The 25961-nt window shown below is 41.7% G+C and overlaps 3 protein-coding genes across 9 annotated transcripts in view; 2 read left to right on the forward strand and 1 right to left on the reverse strand.

Annotated features, from left to right (window-relative positions):
- The window catches only part of trmt10c (tRNA methyltransferase 10C, mitochondrial RNase P subunit), a 3159-nt gene extending 1884 nt beyond the window's left edge, over positions 1-1275 (forward strand). The window contains exon 2 of the mRNA XM_084101319.1: positions 1-1275. This exon is cut by the window's left edge and continues 282 nt beyond it. Within this exon, the coding sequence (XP_083957445.1) occupies positions 1-915 (915 nt within the window). The 3' untranslated portion in view covers positions 916-1275.
- A 1199-nt stretch (positions 1276-2474) lies between these two features.
- Positions 2475-9174, reverse strand: blzf1 (basic leucine zipper nuclear factor 1). Of its 6 annotated transcripts, XM_084100220.1 has the most exons (9): positions 9103-9142; positions 8845-8880; positions 8235-8279; positions 8005-8050; positions 7067-7449; positions 5996-6195; positions 5488-5616; positions 3724-3979; positions 2475-3570 (listed from the first exon to the last, which is right to left on the reverse strand). In XM_084100220.1, exons 4-9 carry the CDS (start codon positions 8027-8029, stop codon positions 3385-3387), a joined length of 1179 nt encoding a protein of 392 aa, XP_083956346.1. In that variant the 5' UTR covers positions 8030-8050; positions 8235-8279; positions 8845-8880; positions 9103-9142; the 3' UTR covers positions 2475-3384. The 6 variants fall into 6 exon arrangements, with proteins under 6 accessions (XP_083956346.1, XP_083956348.1, XP_083956345.1 ...); XM_084100222.1 differs by lacking the exon at positions 8235-8279 and having other exon boundaries at positions 9103-9147; XM_084100219.1 differs by having other exon boundaries at positions 8845-9147.
- ercc5 (excision repair cross-complementation group 5) lies at positions 9165-25958 on the forward strand. Of its 2 annotated transcripts, none has more exons than XM_084100195.1 (17): positions 9165-9235; positions 9950-10042; positions 10516-10691; positions 11526-11641; positions 11714-11815; positions 12840-12894; positions 13254-13397; positions 14121-14307; positions 15374-15925; positions 16016-16147; positions 16589-16791; positions 20234-20353; positions 20451-20664; positions 21999-22143; positions 23976-24176; positions 24366-24450; positions 25308-25958. In XM_084100195.1, the coding sequence occupies exons 2-17, from the start codon at positions 9955-9957 to the stop codon at positions 25689-25691; spliced, it is 2904 nt and encodes a 967-aa protein (XP_083956321.1). In that variant the 5' UTR covers positions 9165-9235; positions 9950-9954; the 3' UTR covers positions 25692-25958. The 2 variants fall into 2 exon arrangements, with proteins under 2 accessions (XP_083956321.1, XP_083956320.1); XM_084100194.1 differs by having other exon boundaries at positions 9167-9235; positions 16013-16147.
- The last annotated feature ends 3 nt before the right edge of the window (positions 25959-25961 follow it).

A 25961-nucleotide genomic window follows, 5' to 3' on the forward strand; every position in this document is an offset into this window, starting at 1 on the left:
GACGAGCAGCTCCAAGATCTCGCGGCGCTAACCACCAAATCCGCTAAGAAGAAGTTCCTCAAGTTCCTCGCCATCAAAGAAGCGCACAAGATCTCGAAGAAAGAGAAGCGCGAGAATAAGCCGAAACCTGAGAGGATCACAGACGGAGAAGAGCGAGAGCTAAAGAACACGTTTCTCATGAAGTTCTGGAGCGGTTCCTTGGATCGGCTGCAGAACTGGCGCGTGGCGCAGGCTATGCGTTTCGGGCAGCCGCTAGTCTACGATATGAGCTACGAGCGTCACATGACGCGCCGCGAGATGGAGAACGCCGTGTCTCAGCTGATGGAGACTGAAGGATTCAACCGACGGTCCTCAGACCCGTTTCACTTGCACTTCTGCGGGCTAACGCCGGGCGGCGCGTATCACCGCGAGCTCCTCAAGCGCTACGGCGCGGAAACATGGGAGCGGATGCTAATCACGGACACGGCGAGCCAACCCGCGGACGTGTTTCCCCGTGAGGATCTGGTGTATCTCACCGCGGACTCGCCCACCGTTCTCCGCGAGTTCGACCACAGGAAGGTTTACGTCGTCGGCGCCATCGTGGACCGATCCATCCAGTCCGGCGTCTCGCTAGCTAACGCTAAACGGCTCCAGCTAGCCACCGCGCGGCTCCCGCTGGACGAGTATCTGGACTGGGACTGTGGAGCGAAGAACCTGACCCTGGATCAGATGATACGCATCTTGAGCACCGTGAAAGACACGGGGAACTGGAAGACGGCGCTGGAGTTCGTGCCCAAGAGGAAACACTGCGGATTTCATCAGATGAGAACCGGAAAGACTCAATCCGTACGACATAATTCTGCGGCTCCGAAAAACAAAACCGACGGACACAAAAGAGGACGAGAGAGAAAGATGTGGTGGGAGGAGGAGGGCTAATTATGTAATACTGTACCTTAGTTGATGCTTATTTTGTGTCAATAAAGTTATTTCATAAGGCTGATAAACATAAGGCTCATATTACACTCCGAAAAAGACAATAGCAAATTATATTCTGCATAAAGATAATAAAGCAAGGTTTTCTGAGCATTTCTTTGTATTTTGACATCATTTTCATGCGAGTCATTTATTGTGAGTCAATTAAATGATTTCAGATGATTATATTATTATTCATATAAAACTGCAGTGTGCTCATATTTCACTCCAAAGAAGACAAAAATAGATAAAAAGACAAAGTTTGTTTTTCTGAGCATGACATTGTTTTGCATTTTGACATTTTCATGACAATTAAATCAAATTGGAGGGATTTGTCTTTCTTATTATTCAAATTACTAATTTGTTCTTATGAATTCATTTCTAATTCAGATGCTTCTTATTTCATATGGCTGATGCTATGATATTTCACACCAAAAAAAGACAAATAGGAAATTATATTCTGCATTAAGACAATAAAGCGTGTTTTTCTGAGCATTAAATTAGTTTTTGCATTTTGACATTTTTATTACAAATCAAATTGGCAGAAATAAATTATAATTATTAATTTCTTATTTATCTAATTTGTTCTTATGAATTAACTTCTTAAGTTCTTAATATTGTAATTTGAGAATTTTCTTATTTTGAATCTAATTATTCAATTCTTATAAATTATTTAATTTCTAGTTATTAATTTCCTTATTCTAATTTCTTCTTAATGAATGTCTAATTATTATTCCTCATTCTAATTTCTCATAATTTCTAATTATTCAATTTTATTCTCATTTCTCATTTTTGATAAAATCATGAATTTCTTCTTATGGATTATGCATTTCTTATTATTTCTCTATTTTCTTAAGAATAAATAAATGTCTAATTATTCCTTATAATTTCTTATTTATCTAATTATTAACTTATTAATTTTGTAATTGTTTCTTTCTGTAATATCTTATTTTTAAGATAATTATTAAATTCTTTTTACAAATTAATTAATTTCTAATGATTTTGTATTCTAATTTCTTATTAATCTATTAATTTCTTATGAATTATTCAATTGTTGTTCAATTCTTTCTAATTCATTTCTTATTCTGATTTCTTAATTTTTAATGTATTATGGATTAATTAATTTCTAACTAATTTCTTATCTTTAATCTAATTAATTATTTCTCAAATTATTAATTTCTTCCTATGACATATTTTCTGATAAATTTCTTGTTCTAATTTATCCAATTATTAAATTCTTACAAATTAATGAAATTCTTATTTCTTAATAATTGAATTATAAATTTCTAATGAATTAATTATTTTTCAAAGAATCACTCACCAATGAAATTAATTAAACAGAAAACACAGTCTCGTTCTCATAATGCAGTGCTGAAACTCATCCTATCTGGACAATTATTTTACACATTTCAAACATTAATTTCAATCTGATAGAGAAACACTGATAATCTTTCCTCTGCTTTCGTATCAAAGAATTGTTGCATTAAAAATAAGATTTTTTACTCGTATGATAAAAACAAAAGTTTCATTCCAAATGTTTTATTTTGATAAAGGAAGATGATGGAGAAAATATCACTAAAATACTTTAAAAACAAAGATTTGATTCACTCTGGTCCAGGAAAACACTTTAAAAGAGTATTTTCATATTGATGAAGTATGAAACAATGTAAATACAATCACGCATTATATTCCAGAAACACTGCATTACACAAACACATCCTACACACACGTCAAACTAAAGCCACGAAAACACACAAAATTTGTATATTTTAAAATCGGCAGCCACAGCGATCCATGAGCGTGTTCAATCTCTGTGTGTGTGTGTGTGTGTGTGTTCAACATCTTCTGAGTGAAGAAATATAATCACACAGGAGTGGAAGAACATGAGGGCCAATAAACCTCGAACAGGGCCATCTCTGACCCCAAACATGTTGTGTGTTCGAGGGGTTTTTATCTTTGGCTAGCGCTAGCACTAGCGTCTGACGGCTACAGCACTGTGAGCTTGCATCAGGTCAGAGGTCATTCTGATGTTGTGTGTGTGTGTTCGAGGGGTTTGTCTTCGGCTCCTGAAGCACTAGCATTAGCACTAACGTCTGACGGCTACAGCACTGTGAGCTTGCGTCAGGTCAGAGGTCATTCTGATGTTGTGTGTGTGTGTTCGAGGGGTTTGTCTTCGGCTCCTGAAGCACTAGCATTAGCGCTAGCGTCTGACGGCTAAAGCACGTTGAGCTTGCGTCAGGTCAGAGGTCATTCTGATGTGTGTGTTCGAGGGGTTTGTCTTCGGCTCCTGAAGCACTAGCATTAGCGCTAGCGTCTGACGGCTACAGCACGTTGAGCTTGCGTCAGGTCAGAGGTCATTCTGATGTTGTGTGTGTGTTTGAGGGGTTTGTCTTTGGCACCTGAAGCGCTAGCACTAGCGCTAGCGTCTGACGGCTAAAGCACAGTTAGCTCCCCGCGGCAGCGCTCGCAGCAGTTGAAGGTGATGTTCTCGTAGCGCGTGTACGGGTGGAAGCGGCCGATGCTCTTCTTGCTGGGCAGGAAGTGGGAATGATGCGGGTCAGTCGGTGATGCGTCCACTTCCTGTTCAGAACAGGAAATGGGGTCGAGACTCCGCAGCACCTGGACAACAATCAGTGAGGAAAACATCTAAACCAACAACCAGAAGCTTCTGCAATCCTGAGAATGATTTCTTAATAAACAGAATTATTATTCATTTTTATGAATATGATATGGATGAATATTTTCTAATAATTATTTGAGAGAGCACCGCACCTTCTCGGCCATCTTCTCGGCCGGCGTGTTGCAGAGCTCTGAGCTCCGGCACTGGTTCTGGTTCTGGTTCTGGTTCTGGTTCCGGCTCTTCTTCGGGCCACCGCTGCCGCTCACGTTCCCCAGCAGGTGTGAGTTAATGGCGTCTGCAAGCTTGTGATTGGCTGAGGCCAGTTCTCCGGTGCTGAGCGGCTGCGCGCTGGGATAGTAGGTTTGCTGTCGACCCCACTGTAGTGACACCAGCAACTGCTCCAGAGATCTGTCAATCACACTCGCACTGTCAATCACACTCGCACTGTCAATCACACACTCACTGTCAATCACACTCTCGCACTGTCAATCACACTCGCACTGTCAATCACACGCACTGTCAATCACACTCACTGTCAATCACACTCACTGTCAATCACACACTCACTGTCAATCAATCACACTCACTGTCAATCACACTGTCAATCACACTCGCACTGTCAATCACACTCACTCACTGTCAATCACACTCACTCACTGTCAATCACACTCACTCACTGTCAATCACACTCACTCACTCACTGTCAATCACACTCACTCACTGTCAATCGCACTCGCACTGTCAATCGCACACTCAATGACAATCGCACTCGCACTGTCAATCGCACTCGCACTGTCAATCACACTCGCACTGTCAATCGCACTGTCAATCACACACTCAATGACAATCACACTCGCACTGTCAATCACACTCACTGTCAATCACACTCACTGTCAATCACACTCACTGTCAATCACACTCACTATCAATCAATCACACTCACTGTCAATCACACTGTCAATCACACTCTCACTGTCAATCACACTCGCACTGTCAATCACACTCGCACTGTCAATCACACACTCACTGTCAATCAATCACACTCACTGTCAATCACACTCACTCACTGTCAATCACACTCACTCACTGTCAATCACACTCACTCACTGTCAATCACACTCACTCACTGTCAATCACACTCGCACTGTCAATCACACACTCAATGACAATCGCACTCGCACTGTCAATCGCACTCGCACTGTCAATCGCACTCGCACTGTCAATCGCACTCGCACTGTCAATCACACTCGCACTGTCAATCGCACTGTCAATCACACACTCAATGACAATCACACACTCAATGACAATCACACTCACACTGTCAATCGCACTGTCAATCACACGCACTGTCAATCACACTGTCAATCACACTCGCACTGTCAATCACACTCGCTGTCAGTCACACGCACTGTCAGTCACACTCGCACTGTCAATCACACACTCACTGTCAATCAATCACACTCGCACTGTCAATCACACTCGCACTGTCAATCACACTCGCACTCACACTGTCCATCACACTGTCAATCACACTCACACTGTCAATCACACTCACTCACTCACTGTCAATCACACTCTCACTGTCAATCACAGTCAATCACACTGTCAATCACACTGTCAATCACACTGTCAATCACACTCACTGTCAATCACACTCACTGTCAATCGCACTCGCACTGTCAATCGCACTGTCAATCACACTCGCACTGTCAATCACACTCGCACTGTCAATCACACTCGCACTGTCAATCACACTGTCAATCACACTTACTGTCAATCACACTCACTTTTTACATTTACTCACACTCAATCGCACTGTCAATCAAACTCATTCACACTCGCACTGTCAATCAATCAGCTGCTCCAGCGACCTCAATCACGGTCACTGGCGATAACAGTCCTGTGTGAAGGTGTACCTGTGTGTGTGCAGCATGTCTCTGGAGAACTCGTCTCGTTCTCGCAGCAGATCCTGAATGGCACACTGAGCATCTCTGGTCTGGCGCTGTAAAGCTGCTCTGGCATTGGTCAGTTCCTCTGCCATCACGCTACAAGAACACACACACACACAAGCATTTTCACACGAACATTATTTTCCTATTTAGTACCCAAACTCTGCAACAGTCTTCCTAGCATTGTTCAGGATCCATCTGTACTGTATAAATAAAATCGCTAATTTAAAAGCGAAAGTAAAATGCGCGCGTCCGCACGGACATTCATAATGGCGCAGAGCAAGTGTTTTTCCATAGTAATGAACTCGTTCGGCTCACGATTTATTAAGTAGACACCGTTCAGTTTTTAATTGTAAAGTCTGTTCTCTAACTGAACTAAATTATTTTATCTAAAAAAAAAAAAAAAAAGTTGCTTCTGAACACCACTAACACCGACTATCGTAGCAACACTAATTAGCATCATGGCGTTTCTCACCGGCTAGCGAGGAACTTGCTCCTCCAGACGTCGCACTGAATGCTCATGCGCTCGAGCTGCTCGGCCGTGTGTGTGTGGCTGCGTCCCAGAGCCTCGTTCTCCAGGATCAAGTGGTTCTTCTCTCGCGAGAGCCGCTCAAAGTGATACTGAAGGTCATCGCCCACCGACGCCACCAGCAGCTTCTTCAGCTCTCGGTTCACCTGAGGACACGCGGCACGGGGAAATTCAGCTCTGATCACAGGATATTAATTACACTTTACTAGATATTCACATAGAAAACAGCTGTTTTACACTGGAATAATATTTCACTGTTTTTACTGTATTTTTGATCAAATAAACGCAGCCTTGGTGAGCAGAAGAGACTCTTTCAGTGCAATATTTTGAAAACTTCTCAACATAAGTTCATGTTACACAGGAAACAGGATCACTGAACACTGAGTCAAACTAAAATCTCCACCGTATGAATAAAGGCAGAATATAAAGCTACAACACAAAGCCTATAAAAGTATATAAAGCTTCATTAAAATGCTCAAAAAAATGTTTTACATTAAAAATAAAGCTAAATAAATTCTACTTTATTACATTTAAAATACTTAAAACTTTATTAAATTTGCTAAATGCTAAAAACAATTAATATTTAATTATAACAAAAGATAATTAAAACTAAAATGTTATTTAATTATAATAAAGATAATTATAAATTAATTAAACACCAATTATTTAATTGTTAAAATTGAAATGTAATGCATAAAAACATATATATTATACTAATAATTAAAGTGCTAAAAACCAAAAATATTTAATTATATAAAAGATAATTAAAAATAAAATATGAAAAAATATTTTTTTTTCACTTATATTAAAGATTATTATAACAATTAAATTAAACACCAATTATTTATTTTTTTTATAATTAAAATATAATGCTAAAAACAAAAAATTATATTAAAAATGAAAAAAATGTAAATGCTAAAATAAAATTTAAATATATAAAAGATAATTAAAGCTGAAATATGAAACAAACTATGATTTATTGATATTCCAGCTGATGATCCAGCGTGTTGCTCTGACCTCGGTTTGGACCCGCAGCTGGTTGGACAGGCCCTCTTTATCCTGCAGGAGCCGGCGCTCCGAGTTCTGCAGTTTCTCCAGGAGGATCCTGTAGTCCGTCGGCTCGGGCTCCGGCTCGTCCCCGTGATGATGAGGGGACCCTCGGTCCTCAGCGTAGGGCCCGGCTCGAGCGCTGCGGGTGATGGCTGCCCGGGGGACCACGATCCTCACACACTCCAGCTCCACACACACGTCCCGGCTCACCTTGCCCAGGTGCAGGACCCCCGGAGACGCTGCAGACCTGGGACTGGGCTTCGGGGACGCCAGCTTCGGGAGCGGGGCCTCAGGGGCCACAGAGGGCCTGTGCATCTCCATGCCGTCGCCGGGGCCGCGCACACACACATCTGAGACACACACACACACGTGTGATTGATTGGTTTTATTTAATGCCATGTCAGCATCTATGGCTATTTTAATGGCAAAAATTAAATGACAAAAATACAAATATCATATAAATACAATAAAACCAAAGCAAACAAACACATTTTTTTATTTAAATTAACATATGATAAAAAATAAAAAAAAACCTTTTCAGGCATAATCTTACTAAACAAGTCCTTAAGTGAAATAACTTAATAGAAGAGCATTCTACTAGTATTAAACCCAGGACAGTCCAATAAAACATGACACGTGTGTGAGGCTCGGCTGATGTTATATTATCACCACACACACACACACACATCATCATTCCAGACGTGTGTGAGGCTCGGCTGATGTTACATTATCACCACACACACACACACACACACATCATCGTTCCAGACACGTGTGTGAGGCTCGGCTGATGTTACATTATCACCACACACACACTCTCTCTCTCTCTCACACACACACACATTATCGTTCCAGACACGTGTGTGTGTGTGTGAGAGGCTCAGATGATGGACAGATGAACTCACCTTTGATGATGACTGACGCAGACATGACTGTCCTTCACGAGTTCGCCTGAAAACATACGCACATCTTATTCAAATGTTATATTTTTTAACTAAAATGGTATATTGCAATACTCTAGATGACTCCTGCTCAGAAATGTTACAAACATTTAAACAAATGTTATATTTAAATTAATTGAACAACATTTTAATACAACTTTTTTTCTTCTTCAAATTTTAAAACAAAAACTTACTTTATTCGCATTTTATGATGCAAGTCCAGATGACAAAAATTAACACTGTAATAAACAGACTTTATTTTTATATTTATAATATAAAATAATATTTTGATTAACAAATTTATTTTTATTTAAAACAAAAATGTATATTTTGTATGCATATCTTATGATGCAAGTCTACATGACTACTGGACAGAAAAATAGCATCTTAATAATAATAATATTTAATTAAAATGCAATACAATCCAACTTATTGTGTTGAAAATTATTGAAAATATTATGCTAAAACATTTTAAAAATGTATACAAATATACATTTTTGCTTAACCCTAATACATAAAAATTTATATTTGTATTAACATTTTATAATACATGACTCCTGTACAGAGAAACAGCATTAAAAAATACCAATTATATTAATTAAATTAGATTCTAGGATGCAAAAACATGAACACATTGAGGATTGTAACAAATAAGACCTGAAGAGACAAACGAGCTTGAGTTAGTCGAGATTAATCAAGTAAAGCTGCTTTACTGTCTTGATCTGATCAAACCGGATTAATCATCATTATTCTATTGTCGATGAAAGATGTTTACATTAGTCAACTCAACACTAGTGAACTTACCAGCAATCAGTTTCTCCAAAACACGAACACGTGCTGCTAATAAACACAGTTTATAACAGAGTTTATCTCAAGAGACTGTAAAAGGTTTATCTTTGTTTGTTTGTTTGGCTAGTTCGCGAGACAGCTAACGCTAGCAGTGCTTCGAGATTATTCAACCGACGACGTCATGTAAAGGCGCGAATCTCATAAAATCACGGATTCATTGATGAAGTGATCGATACTGATGTTTCATAATTCATAATCAATCTTGCCACGTACCTCACGGAGTCGTGTTCAAACAAGATCCATGTTAAAACCGGAAGCAGCTGGTCGAAGCCGAACGGAAGTGCTCAGTACGTATTTCCGGTGACTCGACCGGGACCGGATGTTATGATTCTGAAGCTGTGAGCAGGTCTGTGTGTGATTTTTTTGAAATAAAATATCATAATTTAAACATTTGTTCGTTAGTCTGTGAATAATAAAACGAGCCCATTAGAAACAGAAATACGCTTAAATAGTATGTTGAAATATTGATTCATTTGAATCACAAATAATAGATTTATTATCACTATCTTGTTTTTGTATATTTCTCCTGCAGGAGCGTTTGAGTAAAAAGTCAAAATTCTCAAATATTAAATCATAATTATGAGTTTGAAAATTCAAAATTATGACATACGAAGTCATAACTATGAGATACAATTGTTGAGGTACAAATAGGTCATATAATTATGACATAAAAAGTCGAAACTGATTACATTTTTTTACTTTATCTCACAATTATGACTTTAATCTCGTAATTTAAAACTTTTTTCTCAAAATGATTTCCTTTTAATCTAATAATTTTGAATCTAAAACTTTTTCCTCATAATTTAAATTGATGTCATAATTTTATTTTCTTGATCGGATTAAACCTGATTAATTCATCAGAATTATAATTTGCCAAAGCATGATGTTTCCTTATGCAAGCATGGCTTTTCTGCTTCACACTGTGTGAAAGTTAAAGATGATGATGAGGACGATGATGATGATGATGATGATGAGGACGATGATGATGATGATGATGATGATGAAGAGGATGATGATGATGATGAAGAGGATGATGATGATGTTTTCCTGCTGTTGTCAGGTGTGATGGGAGTTCATGGACTGTGGAAGCTCTTGGAAAGCACCGGAAAACCCATCAATCCGGAAACACTGGAGGGGAAGATCTTGGCTGTCGGTATCCTTTACTGCAGGATTTAACATGCAGAAGTCATGAAATGCATGTCCAGCCGTGGAAAACACTTCAAACATTGTTGTGTTGAGCTATTTCAATTACTTTTGTTTGATTTTTCCATTGCAAACAGCCGAAAGTCTGTACATTTTGCCAAGAAACCTGATTTGCAATGGGGGTGAATAATTTAGCTTAGCTTACACACACATGCATTCCCATACATCAAGGGCTTCATTAGCTGCACCAGGTGTGCTTGAGCTAGAACACATGAAATATCTGAACTGGCGAGGTTTGTTGAGTGTCACGTTTGACTGCATGTTAGAAAGTCAAAAGAATGGTCCAAAACAACTGTATATATCCACACACACACACACACATTCCCCAAATTCCATCACTGTAATGCAATGCAGAGAATGAGTCTGACTTTAGTAAGAGCTCAGCATGATTGGTCAGTTCGGATCCGTGACTCCCCGTGACAGACATCAGTATCTGGCTGAATCAGGCGGTGAAAGGCGTGCGGGATCGCGACGGGAATGCGGTTCTCAACGCTCACCTCCTCACGCTCTTCCATCGGCTCTGCAAGCTGCTGTTCTTCCGCATCAGACCCGTGTTCGTGTACGATGGAGACGCGCCGCTGCTCAAGAGACAGACGCTGGTGAGCTTCATATCTGCGTGTAAAACATGAACGTCGAGATGCTTCCCTCGCGTTTTGTAACAAATCCTTCCCTCACGGGTCCATAAAATTATACTTTTTTTTTTTTTGGTCCAGAAAGCTTATTTTATTTCATTTTGATAATATTTTTTCAATTTTTTTTATGCATTTGTCGATTTTTTGTTATTTTTTTAGTTCATTTACCTTTAAATGACTAGATTTGATCAATAAATAAATAATAAATAAATAGTAATTTAAGCACATTCCTCACATTCTTTTAACTTAAATTCAAAATAACTCACATTTTCATGCATAACTCTTTTAATTCAGCACTAAATATCTTACATTGTGTGTCTTTGACCTCTTGTGGAATAAATAATATAAGATGATATTTGATGACTCTAGATGGGCTTATATCTCTATATGGAGTAAATGAGCTGTTCCTCTGGGTCCTAAAGCCTGTTCTCTTCAGTGTGCATTCAGAGACACATGTAGACATTATACAATCATTTATTGGCAAAGTTTTTGCATTTTTAGTTTGAATTTTGAGCATTTTGGGGTTTTTCTAAGTGAACTGAAGCATTCCTCGCATTACATTCATTCCTAAGGGGGTCAAATTGACCCGCTTTGTTACTTTTTAAAATTTCAACCACAAAGCTCCTCGAATCCATTCAATTGTGTGTGTGTATTCGTGGTTCAAGTGCGACAAAAGTCCTGGGGTCTTGGACCCCTCCGATGAACACTCAATTTTTAAACATTTTTTAAAAGTGATTTCCGGGTCAGAATGACCCGAGGGAAGGATGACGGTAGGAATAACGACATTCTGAACACGTTCAGGCGATCCGGAGACAACGGCGTGAGGAAATGAGCCGAGAGTCCAGACAGACCAATGAAAAACTCCTTCAGACGTTCCTGAAGAGACAGGCCATCAAAGCAGCTCTAGGGGATCGAAGGTACGAGCCTGAGTTCATGTTCACAGCTGTTCATTCCACAGAGAAACATGCTCTTCTCCTTGTTTCCCGCAGTGAAGAGTCGGTTCCCAGCCTGTCGTCTGTGAGACGAGATGATCAGGATGACATGTACGTTCTTCCCGCGCTTCCTCCTGAGGAGGACAGAGACGAGAGGAGGTGAGATCGGGGACAAACAACACATAATGATTAGAGATGTATCGGCCGACAATCGGTATCGGCCGATAAAAGCTATTATTAACGCTATCGCCATTTAAAAACAGCCGATGATCAGTGCCGATTATATCCTGTCAATCAAAAGGGGGCGGGAAAACGTGTTCAGACTGCAACACACACTGTGTGTGAAGAAAATCTCTCGTGTTGAATTTAGGGAAAGTTAATGCGACAATAACATTAACAGTTAAAAACAGCACAAACAAAACATTTGACCCTATAAATCACCCGTAGTTCAAGCCAGGGTTGCCAGATCTGTAGTTTTCCCCTCTACTAAACATTTGTAGCGCCTCTCATCTAAAAATTGCAAATAGCTCTTTGTTTATTTTTAGAAGTAGCAAAGCACAGTGTCATCTTTCAAATTCTGTCCATTTTATCACGAAATTCAAACAATAAATGGCGTTTTAACGCACTTAAATGTGACTGTAGTGACTGTAGAGTCTTTTTATCCACTTTAATACAAATTATATCTAGAAAAACATGCATGAACATCAGAAGGTATGTTGGAAGATATCCGTATCATGTCTCATGTAATCTCTCAATCAGTGTTTAAAGATCAGCTTGTGAACCTAATGTTGCGTATTCCTCAGGAAAGTCATGCGTTTGTTAGTTAGCTATAATAAAAAACACTATAGAGGAGCTTATTTACTGTTAATTATATATGTATGTTTGAATAAATAGAAGTGCTTATGAAAACTACCTTATTTGTGCAACTGAGTTGTATGCACACATTTAATGCACATTTATTTGGGTGCAATTATTATATCAAATATTTGTAATATTATATATAAAATAAATAGCAGTTCAATATAATAAAGGGTTTTTGCAGCATTATTTGGGAGAGATTTTTTTTTCCATAAGAAAAACCGAAGTGTCGGTGTCTAACCAAACCATGTGGATATTAATTTAATATCGTGCATCTCTAATAATGATGATAATGAGGGACGTGTCTTCATGAATGTGTCTGTAGTTCAGAGGAGGAAAGAGAAGGAGACGAATCGCTGCAGACCTACAGCAGCTTTCAGGTGAGACGAATCACATTTATATTCATTTATATATTGCTTTTCAAAATACACACAGTTTCAAAGCAGATGTTAATGTTTATTATATCTTCATGCCTTTTAAAGAGCCCCTAAAGACTCGTCTTTTTAAAGCTGTTATTGTGCTTGAGTGGATTATTGTTACTTTTTTAAATTTTATTTCTCCTTTCTTATTGTTTTGATGTCTTTGTTATCATTTCCCCGTGTAGCTTTGGGTTTGAGAAAAGCACAATATAAATAAAATGTATTATTATTTAGCAGATTAGAGCTGGGCGAAACTAAAGTTTAGATTTTGCCACGTTAGCATTTAGCATAAACCGCTTTGTATTTGTGTGTGTGTTCAGGAAGAGATCTATCACAATCCTAACTCCGTCGACATCAACTCTGAGGAGTTTTCCCTCATGCCACCGGAGATCAAACACGAAATCTTGAAAGAAATGAAGGAATTCAACAAGAGGCGACGCACACTTTACCACAAACCGCCAGAGGTGATGCCATTCACACACGGCAGAGATCAGGCTCTTCCTCAATGTTTCTGTCTTGTTTTCCAGAACAAATATCTAAACATTCCTATATCATGATAGATTTACTGGAGAAGCAGAATGACTGAAGATTTAGCGCACATATTGTGTTCTTTTACAAAGTCTTGATGTTGTTTTTGGGCTCTGATATATTAAATTCACGTTTATTTGTACAGCGCCTTTCACAATACACATCGTTTCAAAGCAGCTTTACAGAAAATGCACATTACAATTTAGAGTGATCTGTTATCAGAGGAAACTGTCTAAGTTATGTGTTTCAGAAATGTACATATACAAATCACAGTTAGCTAAAAATGCATTAATTTAAACAATGTAATTTACTAGAACAGGTTTTCCTGCTTGAATGTTGATTATTCTCCTCATATTCTCCATTGTTGCGGCTCCTCTCTTCCCAGTCTGTCAGTAACGCTCTGTTTACTTCCTGTCTCTATGAAGCCCCTCCTTCTGAAAAGCACACTGTGCTCTGATTGGTCGGCTGGAGCAGTGTGTTGTGATTGGTCGAGCGCTTCGAGTGTGTTTGGGAAATTCCCCGCCCCTTTCCATAACCGCCAGTTTAACACACTACCAACTCAACCAGGCCCCGCCCCTTTATTCTGCATATGAATTATTATAAGAGGAATATGTGTTCTCACGTGATCTCCTTTAACCCCTGATGTCCTGGTCTCTCAGAGGTCCAGTGAGTTCTCTCAGTATCAGCTGGCGGGTCTCCTTCAGAGGAACAAACTCAACCAGCGTCTGGAGGGAGTGCAGAAGGAGATGAACCACACCGGCTCTGAGGAGAGAGAGGGCAAAGGTCAACACGTGGAGACCCGCCGCCTCGTGTCTGAGGACTCGTCCCACTACGTACTCATCAAAGGTCTGGACAAATACACTGGCAAAGAGGCTTTCAGCTCATATCTGTCTTCCTGGGGTCAACACAACACTCAAAAACATACATTATTTATTATCACATACACAAAAACATTAAAAAATACTCTCAATAACAAATCAGGGTCCAAAAACAACCACTATTAACAACATATTCAGCTTTGAGATCATTTAAATCAATCGTTTGGCATCGGTACGATTTTTTTATGTTCCAAAGCTGCTTTTATTTGATCAAAAATACAGTAAAAACAGTGAAATATTTAAATCATCTGTTTTCTATGTGAATATACAGTAAAGTGTAATTTATTCCTGTGATCAAAGCTGAATTTTCAGCATCATTACTCCAGTCTTCAGTGTCACATGATCCTTCAGAAATCACTCTAATATGATGATTTGATGCTCAAGACACATTTATCATTATTATCAGTGTTGAAAACAGTTCATATGTTTGTGGAAACTGATACATTTTATTTTTCAAGATTGTTTGGTGAACAGAAAGATCAAATTTGAAATAGAATTGTAACATTGTAACATTGTAATTGTAACATTATAAATGTCTTTACTGTCACTTTTGATCAATTATGATTATTATCAATGTTGTAAAACTATGGAAGCTTGTTTCCGCCACAGAATAAAAAATAGAAAAGGTAATTGTGACTTTTTATCTCACAATTCTGACTTTTTATCTCAGAATTATGTGAAATAAAGTCAGAATTGTGAGATATAAACTCGCAATTCTGAGGAAAAAAAGTCAAAATTGTGAAATAAAAAGTCACAATTATCTTTTATCCTGTGGCAGAAACAAGCTTCCTTAGTACACAGTTCATATTTCTGTGGAAACTGTGATACATTTAATTTTTCAGGATTCTTTGATGAACAGAATGATCAAAAGAACAGCATTTCTTTGAAATAGAATCTTTTGTATCATTATAAATATCACTTTTTGATCAATTTAATGCGTCCTTGATGAATAAAATAATTAATTTCTTTAAAAAACAATCTGCGTGTCCTACTAAAATACGAGAGTAAACGTTTTCTGTTGTTCTGTTGTTCAGGGTCTCAGAAGAAAGCCAGCGCTCCAGAGGGTCGGCCGGCTCCAGCGCTGTGGTCCAGTTCCCCGTGGGATCGCAAAGCGAAGCCTAAAGGAAAACCTGAGCCGCTGTGGCGACCCGTGACCGAGCCAGACGAGAAGAAGAACAAGCCGTCCTCCTCTTCCTCCTCTTCCTCCTGTCATGAGGAAGATCCTCCAGCGTCTCCTCGAACTCTTCAGGCCATCCAGAACGCCATGATGGACAGCAGCTCTGAGGAAGAAAACACGAGACCACCTGATGATGAAGATGGACGTGTGTCGCCTCGAACTCTACATGCCATCCAGAACGCCATGATGGATCCGCCGGCACACAAACACAAGACGTACGTCATCACGAGCAGCTCGGACGACGAGGAGGAGTCTTCAGGATCAAAGAATCAGGACAGAACATCAATTATTCCCAGTTCTGCACGAGAGCATCCGCAAACACACCCGAGTGATTCCTCTGATCCTGTGAACACAGACAGACTGCAGGAACCCGAGAGTGGAGATCATGAGGAGGAAAGCAGCTCTGAAGGTACTCATATTTTCCTGTTAAACACATTCACTGATGTTTAAAGTGCACAGAAGCCTAAATACACTGATTACTCATTATTATTTCCAGTAGAGACACGCGAGCCACGAGACGCCGCAGTGAAGCTGAAGCAAACACACCCGAGAGATTCCTCTGATCTGAGAACTGACAGAACCAAACCCGAGAGTGAAGAAGATGATGATGAGGAGGAAAGCAGCTCTGAAGGTCAAACACACACTGATCACAAACACTGATCACACACACTACAGCAGGAACAGAATCAATGCAAACTTCATCTAATATGAGACGCATTTAAATTCAGCTGTAAAGCAGATATAATAATATACAGTCAGACCAACATTTATTCAACATTTCTCACATTATCACAGTTTATTCGCTATAGTTTAGAAAATGGTAATAAAATATGATCAGTTGATATTTGATATTTCCGTCCTTCTGTTAGACTGTCTCACACATGAATTATGTTGAATATCTGTCAGCTGTTAAATTTAACTACACAATTAGATAATACCAGTTTAGCTCAACCAATCACCAAGCAATGCTTCATTTTGTTCAGTCTGTGTGTAAAAAGAGCATTAGCAATTAAAGAAAACACAAAAAAAGCTTTGAGTGCTTCACACACACCTGTTCATCTGGTCCCTGCAGAGAGCTTTATCGAGGTGTGTGACGCGGAGGAAGCGTCTGACACAGAGCAGTCTCACACCAGAGCAGAAGAAGAAGATAAAAGCCCCTCAGAGGAAGAGGAGAGCAGAGAGGAAGAGGAGAGCAGAGAGGAAGAGAACGGGGATGAAGAAGAGGAGGCCGTGGGTGAAGCTCCTGCTGGCGCTGAGTGGGATCACATCGACATGGTAAATCTCACAGGCTCCCAGAGAGTGTGTGTGTGTGTGTGTGTGTGTGAGATGGGTAGGTTTAGGGGTCGGGTTAGTGTGTGTGTGTGTGTGTGTGTGTGTGTGTGTGTGTGTGATGGGTAGGTTTAGGGGTCGGGTTAGTGTGTGTGTGTGTGTGTGATGGGTAGGTTTAGGGGTCGGGTTAGTGTGTGTGTGTGTGTGTGATGGGTAGGTTTAGGGGTCGGGTTAGTGTGTGTGTGTGTGTGTGTGTGTGTGTGTGTGATGGGTAGGTTTAGGGGTCGGGTTAGTGTGTGTGTGATAGGTAGATTTTGGGGTTGGGTTAGTGTGTGTGTGTGATGGGTAGGTTTAGGGGTCGGGTTAGTGTGTGTGTGATAGGTAGATTTTGGGGTTGGGTTAGTGTGTGTGTGTGTGTGTGATGGGTAGGTTTAGGGGTCGGGTTAGTGTGTGTGTGTGTGTGTGTGTGTGTGTGTGATGGGTAGGTTTAGGGGTCGGGTTAGTGTGTGTGTGATAGGTAGATTTTGGGGTTGGGTTAGTGTGTGTGTGTGATGGGTAGGTTTAGGGGTCGGGTTAGTGTGTGTGTGATAGGTAGATTTTGGGGTTGGGTTAGTGTGTGTGTGTGATGGGTAGGTTTAGGGGTCGGGTTAGTGTGTGTGTGTGTGTGTGTGTGTGTGTGTGATGGGTAGGTTTAGGGGTCGGGTTAGTGTGTGTGTGTGTGTGTGTGTGTGATGGGTAGATTTAGGGGTCGGGTTAGTGTGTGTGTGTGATGGGTAGGTTTAGGGGTCGGGTTAGTGTGTGTGTGTGTGTGTGTGTGTGATGGGTAGGTTTAGGGGTCGGGTTAGTGTGTGTTTGTGAGTGTGTGTGTGATGGGTAGGTTTAGGGGTCGGGTTAGTGTGTGTGTGTGTGTATGTGATGGGTAGATTTAGGGGTCGGGTTAGTGTGTGTGTGTGTGTGTGTGATGGGTAGGTTTAGGGGTCGGGTTAGTGTGTGTGTGTGTGTGTGTGTGTGTGTGTGTGTGTGTGTGATGGGTGGGTTTAGGGGTCGGGTTAGTGTGTGTGTGTGATGGGTAGGTTTAGGGGTCGGGTTAGTGTGTGTGTGTGTGTGATGGGTAGGTTTAGGGGTCGGGTTAGTGTGTGTGTGTGTGTGTGTGTGTGTGTGTGTGTGTGTGTGATGGGTGGGTTTAGGGGTCGGGTTAGTGTGTGTGTGTGATGGGTAGGTTTAGGGGTCGGGTTAGTGTGTGTGTGTGTGTGATGGGTAGGTTTAGGGGTTGGGTTAGTGTGTGTGTGTGTGTGTGTGATGGGTAGGTTTAGGGGTTGGGTTAGTGTGTGTGTGTGATGGGTAGGTTTAGGGGTCGGGTTAGTGTGTGTGTGTGTGTGTGTGTGTGTGATGGGTAGGTTTAGGGGTCGGGTTAGTGTGTGTGTGTGTGTGATGGGTAGGTTTAGGGGTCGGGTTAGTGTGTGTGTGTGTGTGTGTGTGTGTGATGGGTAGGTTTAGGGGTCGGGTTAGTGTGTGTGTGTGTGTATGTGATGGGTAGATTTAGGGGTCGGGTTAGTGTGTGTGTGTGTGTGTGATGGGTAGGTTTAGGGGTCGGGTTAGTGTGTGTGTGTGATGGGTAGGTTTAGGGGTCGGGTTAGTGTGTGTGTGTGTGTGTGTGTGTGTGTGATGGGTAGGTTTAGGGGTCGGGTTAGTGTGTGTGTGTGATGGGTAGGTTTAGGGGTCGGGTTAGTGTGTGTGTGTGTGTGATGGGTAGGTTTAGGGGTTGGGTTAGTGTGTGTGTGTGTGTGTGTGATGGGTAGGTTTAGGGGTTGGGTTAGTGTGTGTGTGTGTGATGGGTAGGTTTAGGGGTCGGGTTAGTGTGTGTGTGTGTGTGTGTGTGTGTGTGTGATGGGTAGGTTTAGGGGTCGGGTTAGTGTGTGTGTGTGTGTGATGGGTAGGTTTAGGGGTCGGGTTAGTGTGTGTGTGTGTGTGTGTGTGTGTGTGATGGGTAGGTTTAGGGGTCGGGTTAGTGTGTGTGTGTGTGTATGTGATGGGTAGATTTAGGGGTCGGGTTAGTGTGTGTGTGTGTGTGTGTGTGATGGGTAGGTTTAGGGGTCGGGTTAGTGTGTGTGTGTGATGGGTAGGTTTAGGGGTCGGGTTAGTGTGTGTGTGTGTGTGTGTGTGTGTGTGTGTGTGTGTGTGATGGGTAGGTTTAGGGGTCGGGTTAGTGTGTGTGTGTGATGGGTAGGTTTAGGGGTCGGGTTAGTGTGTGTGTGTGTGTGATGGGTAGGTTTAGGGGTCGGGTTAGTGTGTGTGTGTGATGGGTAGGTTTAGGGGTCGGGTTAGTGTGTGTGTGTGTGTGTGTGTGTGTGATGGGTAGGTTTAGGGGTCGGGTTAGTGTGTGTGTGTGATGGGTAGGTTTAGGGGTCGGGTTAGTGTGTGTGTGTGTGTGATGGGTAGGTTTAGGGGTTGGGTTAGTGTGTGTGTGTGTGTGTGTGATGGGTAGGTTTAGGGGTTGGGTTAGTGTGTGTGTGTGATGGGTAGGTTTAGGGGTCGGGTTAGTGTGTGTGTGTGTGTGTGTGTGATGGGTAGGTTTAGGGGTCGGGTTAGTGTGTGTGTGTGTGTGATGGGTAGGTTTAGGGGTCGGGTTAGTGTGTGTGTGTGTGTGTGTGTGATGGGTAGGTTTAGGGGTCGGGTTAGTGTGTGTGTGTGTGTGTGTGTGATGGGTAGGTTTAGGGGTCGGGTTAGTGTGTGTGTGTGTGTGTGTGTGTGTGTGTGTGTGTGTGTGTGATGGGTAGATTTAGGGGTCGGGTTAGTGTGTGTGTGTGTGTGTGTGTGATGGGTAGGTTTAGGGGTCGGGTTAGTGTGTGTGTGTGTGTGTGTGATGGGTAGATTTAGGGGTCGGGTTAGTGTGTGTGTGTGTGTGTGTGATGGATAGGGTGTGTGTGCGTGTGTGTGTGTGTGTGTGTGTGATGGATAGGGTTTGTGTGTGTGTGTGTGTGATGGGTAGATTTAGGGGTCGGGTTAGTGTGTGTGTGTGTGTGTGATGGGTAGGTTTAGGGGTCGGGTTAGTGTGTGTGTGTGTGTGATGGGTAGATTTAGGGGTTGGGTTAGTGTGTGTGTGATGGGTAGATTTAGGGGTCGGGTTAGTGTGTGTGTGTGTGTGATGGATAGGGTTTGTGTGTGTGTGTGCGTGTGTGTGATGGATAGGGTTTGTGTGTGTGTGTGTGTGTGATGGGTAGGGTTTGTGTGTGTGTGTGTGTGTGTGTGTGTGTGTGTGTGTGTGTGTGTGTGTGTGTGTGTGTGTGTGTGTGTGTGTGTGTGTGTGTGTGTGTGTGATGGGTAGGGGAATAGAATATACAGTTTTTCCAGTATGAAAACCATTCCGCCTATGGAATGTCCTCACAAGTATCACAAAACAAACCTCTGTGTGTGTGTGTGTGTGTGTGTGTGTGTGTGTGTGTGTCAGGAGGATCTGCTGCAGATGGACAGAGACCTGCAGGATGAGCAGATGATCCTGAGAGAGCAGAAACAGCATCAGGAGCGCAGCAGCTCCAGCGTCACCGGACAGATGTGCCAAGAGTCTCAGGTCAGGGTTCACGCTTTCACGTGCAGAACATGTCCTACAGAACCGAGGTGAGTGAGTCGTGTGCTGGTGTTAGCGGTGTGTTCTGATGCTTGCTCAGGAGCTGTTGCGTCTGTTCGGCGTGCCGTTCGTGGTGGCGCCGATGGAGGCTGAAGCCCAGTGTGCGGCGCTGGACCGGCTCGACCAAACGCACGGCACCATCACCGACGACAGCGACATCTGGCTCTTCGGCGGACGCCACGTCTACAGGAACTTCTTCAGCCAGAACAAATACGTGGAGCTTTACCAGTCAGCGGACATGCAGAACCAGCTCGGTGAGCTCTGGCCCTCGTCAGTCCGGCTTACATTTTTACATTTCAGTTAAAGGTGCAGTGTGTGATTTTAGCGGCATCTAGTGGTGAGGTTGTGAACTGCACACAACAGAAGTTATGGTGGCCGACAGGAAGTGATGTCGTCGTCTGAGACAGCCTAAAATAATCCCATAAACATTAATTTAATGACATATAAAACCCTAATGTACATAACGGATCAGAAAAAAAGGTTATTTCCATAAACATGCATCAAATGTGATTCATTCTGGGAATGTCAAGATTACTTTTTTTAAATTATTGTTCTTTTTTACTTCCAAAAACTGTAAATTTCATGAAATTTGATGTTAGATTTATTACAGTTTTTCATCGTATATAGTAAGGTACTAATTAAAGTCACCCTGTAGTCAATCATTTTATACCTTAAAATCACATATTTAAAAGTTTTTTCCTTGAAAAATGTTGAAAAATTCGTCATGCCTTTAAATATCTTGAATGTAACTCGACACCCTTGCCTCATTTAGTATGTGCGGTTCTATGAATATGTAAATGAGCCCCGCCTCCACTCACTCACTCAGCTCAGAGATCCACTGGTTGACGATCACACGTTGATCTGATTGGTTACAAGGTAGTTTGTGACGTCAGAAACACCAGCGATTTCAAAGCGTGTTTTTGAGACTGTCTTTGGTTCACTGCAGTTTTAAGGAGAAAATACTCAGCAATGGTGTCGACTTATGAACTTACACATGGTTTGTCTTAACGCATATTAAAAACACCATATAGACAACATTAAAAGCTGGATTTTCACCACAGGGGGACTTTAACGTGTGTTTAATGTAGCATTTTTACTCTGTTAAAGTGTTAGTTCACTCAAAAATGTCAAATCTGTCATCATTTACTCATGTTGTTCCAAACCCTTAGACTTTTATTCATCTTTGAAACACAAATGACCATATTTAAATGAACTATGAGAGATTTCGTGCATGCGTGAGCTTCCGTTGCTCTATGTATGTTAGCTGATCAATGTTTATAAGCCAAAATTACAGTATATCAGTATTACAGACATATCAAGATTCAGATTAAACCCGTATGGATTCATTTATATGTGTTCAAGTCCCTCTGGGAAGTAAAAGTGTCGTGTTCTCACTGACACATCATCAGCTCGTAAACTCAAAGGAAATCCCATCAACACGTAAATGACTTGAGCACACCATCATTTTACGATCTCTTTATGAAACATCAGTTTTGACATTTTTTGTGTGTATTCGTGGTTCAAGTGCAACAAAAGTCCTGTGGTCTTGGACCCTCTGATGAACACTCAGTGTTTGTAATGTTCAAAGGTCTGGACAGGAGTAAACTGATAAACCTGGCGTATCTGCTGGGCAGCGATTACACCGAGGGGATCCCGGGAGTCGGGTTCGTCACAGGGATGGAGATCCTCAATGAGTTTCCCGGCACTGGATTAGAGCCGCTCCTTCAGCTCAGGTGCAAAACACACACCTGTGAATCACACACACACCTGCGTATCTAACACACACCTGTGAATCACACACACACCTGCGTATCTAACACACACCTGTGAATCACACACACACCTGCGTATCTAACACACACCTGTGAATCACACACACACCTGCGTATCTAACACACACCTGTGAATCACACACACACCTGCGTATCTAACACACACCTGTGAATCACACACACACCTGCGAAACACACACACACACCTGCGTATCAAACACACACCTGCGTATCAAACACACACCTGCGTATCTAACACACACCTGTGAATCACACACACACCTGCGTATCTAACACACACCTGCGAATCACACACCTGCGTATCAAACACACACCTGCGTATCTAACACACACCTGTGAATCACACACACACCTGCGAATCACACACCTGCGTATCAAACACACACCTGCGTATCTAACACACACCTGCGTATCTTACACACACCTGCGTATCTAACACACACCTGCGAATCACACACCTGCAGCTCAGGTGGGAAACACACACCTGCGAATCACACACACACCTGCGAAACACACACACACACCTGCGTATCTAACACACACCTGTGAATCACACACACACCTGCGAAACACACACACACACCTGCGTATCTAACACACACCTGTGAATCACACACACACCTGCGAAACACACACACACACCTGCGTATCTAACACACACCTGTGAATCACACACACACCTGCGAAACACACACACACACCTGCGTATCTAACACACACCTGTGAATCACACACACACCTGCGAAACACACACACACACCTGCGTATCTAACACACACCTGTGAATCACACACACACCTGCGTATCTAACACACACCTGAGTATCTAACACACACCTGCGAATCACACACCTGCAGCTCAGGTGGGAAACACACACCTGCGAATCACACACACACACCTGCGTATCTAACACACACCTGTGAATCACACACACACCTGCGAAACACACACACACACCTGCGTATCTAACACACACCTGTGAATCACACACACACCTGCGAAACACACACACACACCTGCGTATCTAACACACACCTGTGAATCACACACACACCTGCGTATCTAACACACACCTGAGTATCTAACACACACCTGCGAATCACACACCTGCAGCTCAGGTGGGAAACACACACCTGCGAATCACACACACACCTGCGAAACACACACACACACCTGCGTATCTAACACACACCTGCGAATCACACACACACCTGCGAAACACACACACACACCTGCGTATCTAACACACACCTGTGAATCACACACACACCTGCAAAACACACACACACACCTGCGTATCTAACACACACCTGCGTATCTAACACACACCTGCGAATCACACACACACCTGCGAAACACACACACACACCTGCGTATCTAACACACACCTGTGAATCACACACACACCTGCAAAACACACACACACACCTGCGTATCTAACACACACCTGCGTATCTAACACACACCTGTGAATCACACACACACCTGCGAAACACACACACACACCTGTGAGTCACACACACACCTGCGAACACACACACACACCTGCGTATCTAACACACACACCTGCGAATCACACACACACACACACACACACACACACACACACACCTGCGAAACACACACACCTGCGAAACACACACACCTGCCAAAATATTTGTCAAATATCATTAAATATGTGTCTCATCCTGTGTGTGTGTGTGTGTGTGTGTGTGCGTGTGTGTGTGTGCGTGTGTGTGTGTGTGTGTGTGTGTGTTGTCTGGCTGATGTAGTGAATGGTGGGCTGAGGCTCAGGAGAATAAGAAAATGGCTGCCAATCCCAAAGACACAAAAGTGAAGAAGAAACTGAGGAATCTTCGTCTTCATCCGGGTTTTCCCAACCCTGCCGTGGCTCAGGCGTACCTGCATCCCAGCGTCGACCAATCAGACGCCTCGTTCAGCTGGGGCCGCCCACACCTGGAGCTCATCAAAGAATATCCTTCAGGCTATTCGCAGTGTGACAGTTGCAGTTTAACACACGTTATGTGATGCATGTCTGCATTTGATTTATGAGACAAAAATAGTGAAATACACTCATTTGTCAAGGATAACACAATCAATCAAAAACTTTTAACATTTGCACTAGTGTTTAAAACAGCAGATACTTCCTTAGCCAGAGTGACGTTCTGCCTGAGCCGCTTCGGCTGGAACAGCAGGAGGACTGAAGAAAGCCTCCAGCCGGTGCTAAAGCAGCTTCAGTCTCAGCAGGTCAGACACTCACACACGCAGACACAGGGAAACAGAAATATTATTATAATGTAAATCATCTGTTCTCTATGTGAATATACAGTAAAGTGTAATTTATTCCTGTGATCAAAGCTGAATGTTCAGCATCATTACTCCAGTCTTCAGTGTCACATGATCCTTCAGAAATCACTCTAATATGATGATTTGATGCTCAAGAAACATTTATGATTATTATCAGTGTTGAAAACAGTTATTTACATTTTTTCAGGATTCTTTGATGAATAGAAAGTTCAAAAGAACAGCATTTATCAGAAATAGAATCTTTTGTAACATTATAAATGTCTTTACTGTCACTTATGATCAATTTAATTAATCCTTGATGAATAAAAGTATTGATTTCTTTTATTTCCCCCAAAAAATGTATTAACTTACTGACCCCCAAACTTTTAAACGGTAGTGTTTAATATTACAAAAGATTCTATTTCAGATAAATGCTGTTCTTTTGATCTTTCTATCCATCAAAGAATCCTGAAAAATAACATTTATCACAGTTTCCACAAAAATATGAACTGTTTTCAACACTGATAATAATGGTAAATGTTTCTTGAGCATCAAATCCTCATATTAGAGTGATTTCTGAAGGATCATGTGACACTGAAGACTGGAGTAATGATGCTGAAAATTCAGCTTTGATCACAGGAATAAATTACACTTTACTATATATTCATGTAATGTTTTACATTATAATAATATTTCATAATTTTTACTGTATTTTTAATTAAATAAATGCAGCCTTGCTGAGCAGAAGAGACTCTTTCAGAAACATTAGTGTGTATTCTGTGAGTTGTTCGGTGTGTATTATGATTGTGTGTGTGCAGACGCAGCTGCGCATCGACTCGTTCTTCCGTCTGGAGCAGCAGGAGAAGCAGTTCATCCGGAGCCAGCGTCTGCGCAGAGCCGTCACGTGCCTCAAGAGGAAAGAGAGAGAAGAGGAAGAGGAGAGAGAAGAGGAGGATGAAGAGATGTCTCCATCTAAACCGGCTGGGAGTTCATCAGCTGGAGGCTTCATGGAGGCAGTGGTTCAGGGCGGAGTCACGCCGGTGATGTCATCCAGGGGGGCGGAGTCAGGCAGCTCCAGCTCAGAGGATGATGCTGAAGGTGGGAGGGGCGTCGCCATGGTTACAGCTCGTTCTGCATTCGAGGGGCAAACGAGAGGAAGAGGGAAACGAGGAGGAAGAGGAAGGAGCAAAAACAGATCATGAGGACAAACACGAGTTTACATGTTTATGAGCTACAGTGCTGGATCACGAACAGTCTGTGTGAGGAATCTGACTAATCATGGGCGGAAAAATGTGTGGCATCTAAATTTCTATTTATTTTTTTTCACTGTCTTTTATTTTTATTTATTTTTTGCAGTTACAATGGGGAGAATTTTTTTCATTATTGTTATTATTATTTCACTCTAATGCTAAAACTGTACGGCAATTACTTAATAAATTAATAACATTTATAATGTTGCTTTCATAGAAGCT

This window comes from Abramis brama (genome assembly GCF_963993115.1).
Source record: "Abramis brama genome assembly, chromosome: 2".
In the NCBI taxonomy this organism is placed as follows: Eukaryota; Metazoa; Chordata; class Actinopteri; order Cypriniformes; family Leuciscidae; genus Abramis; species Abramis brama.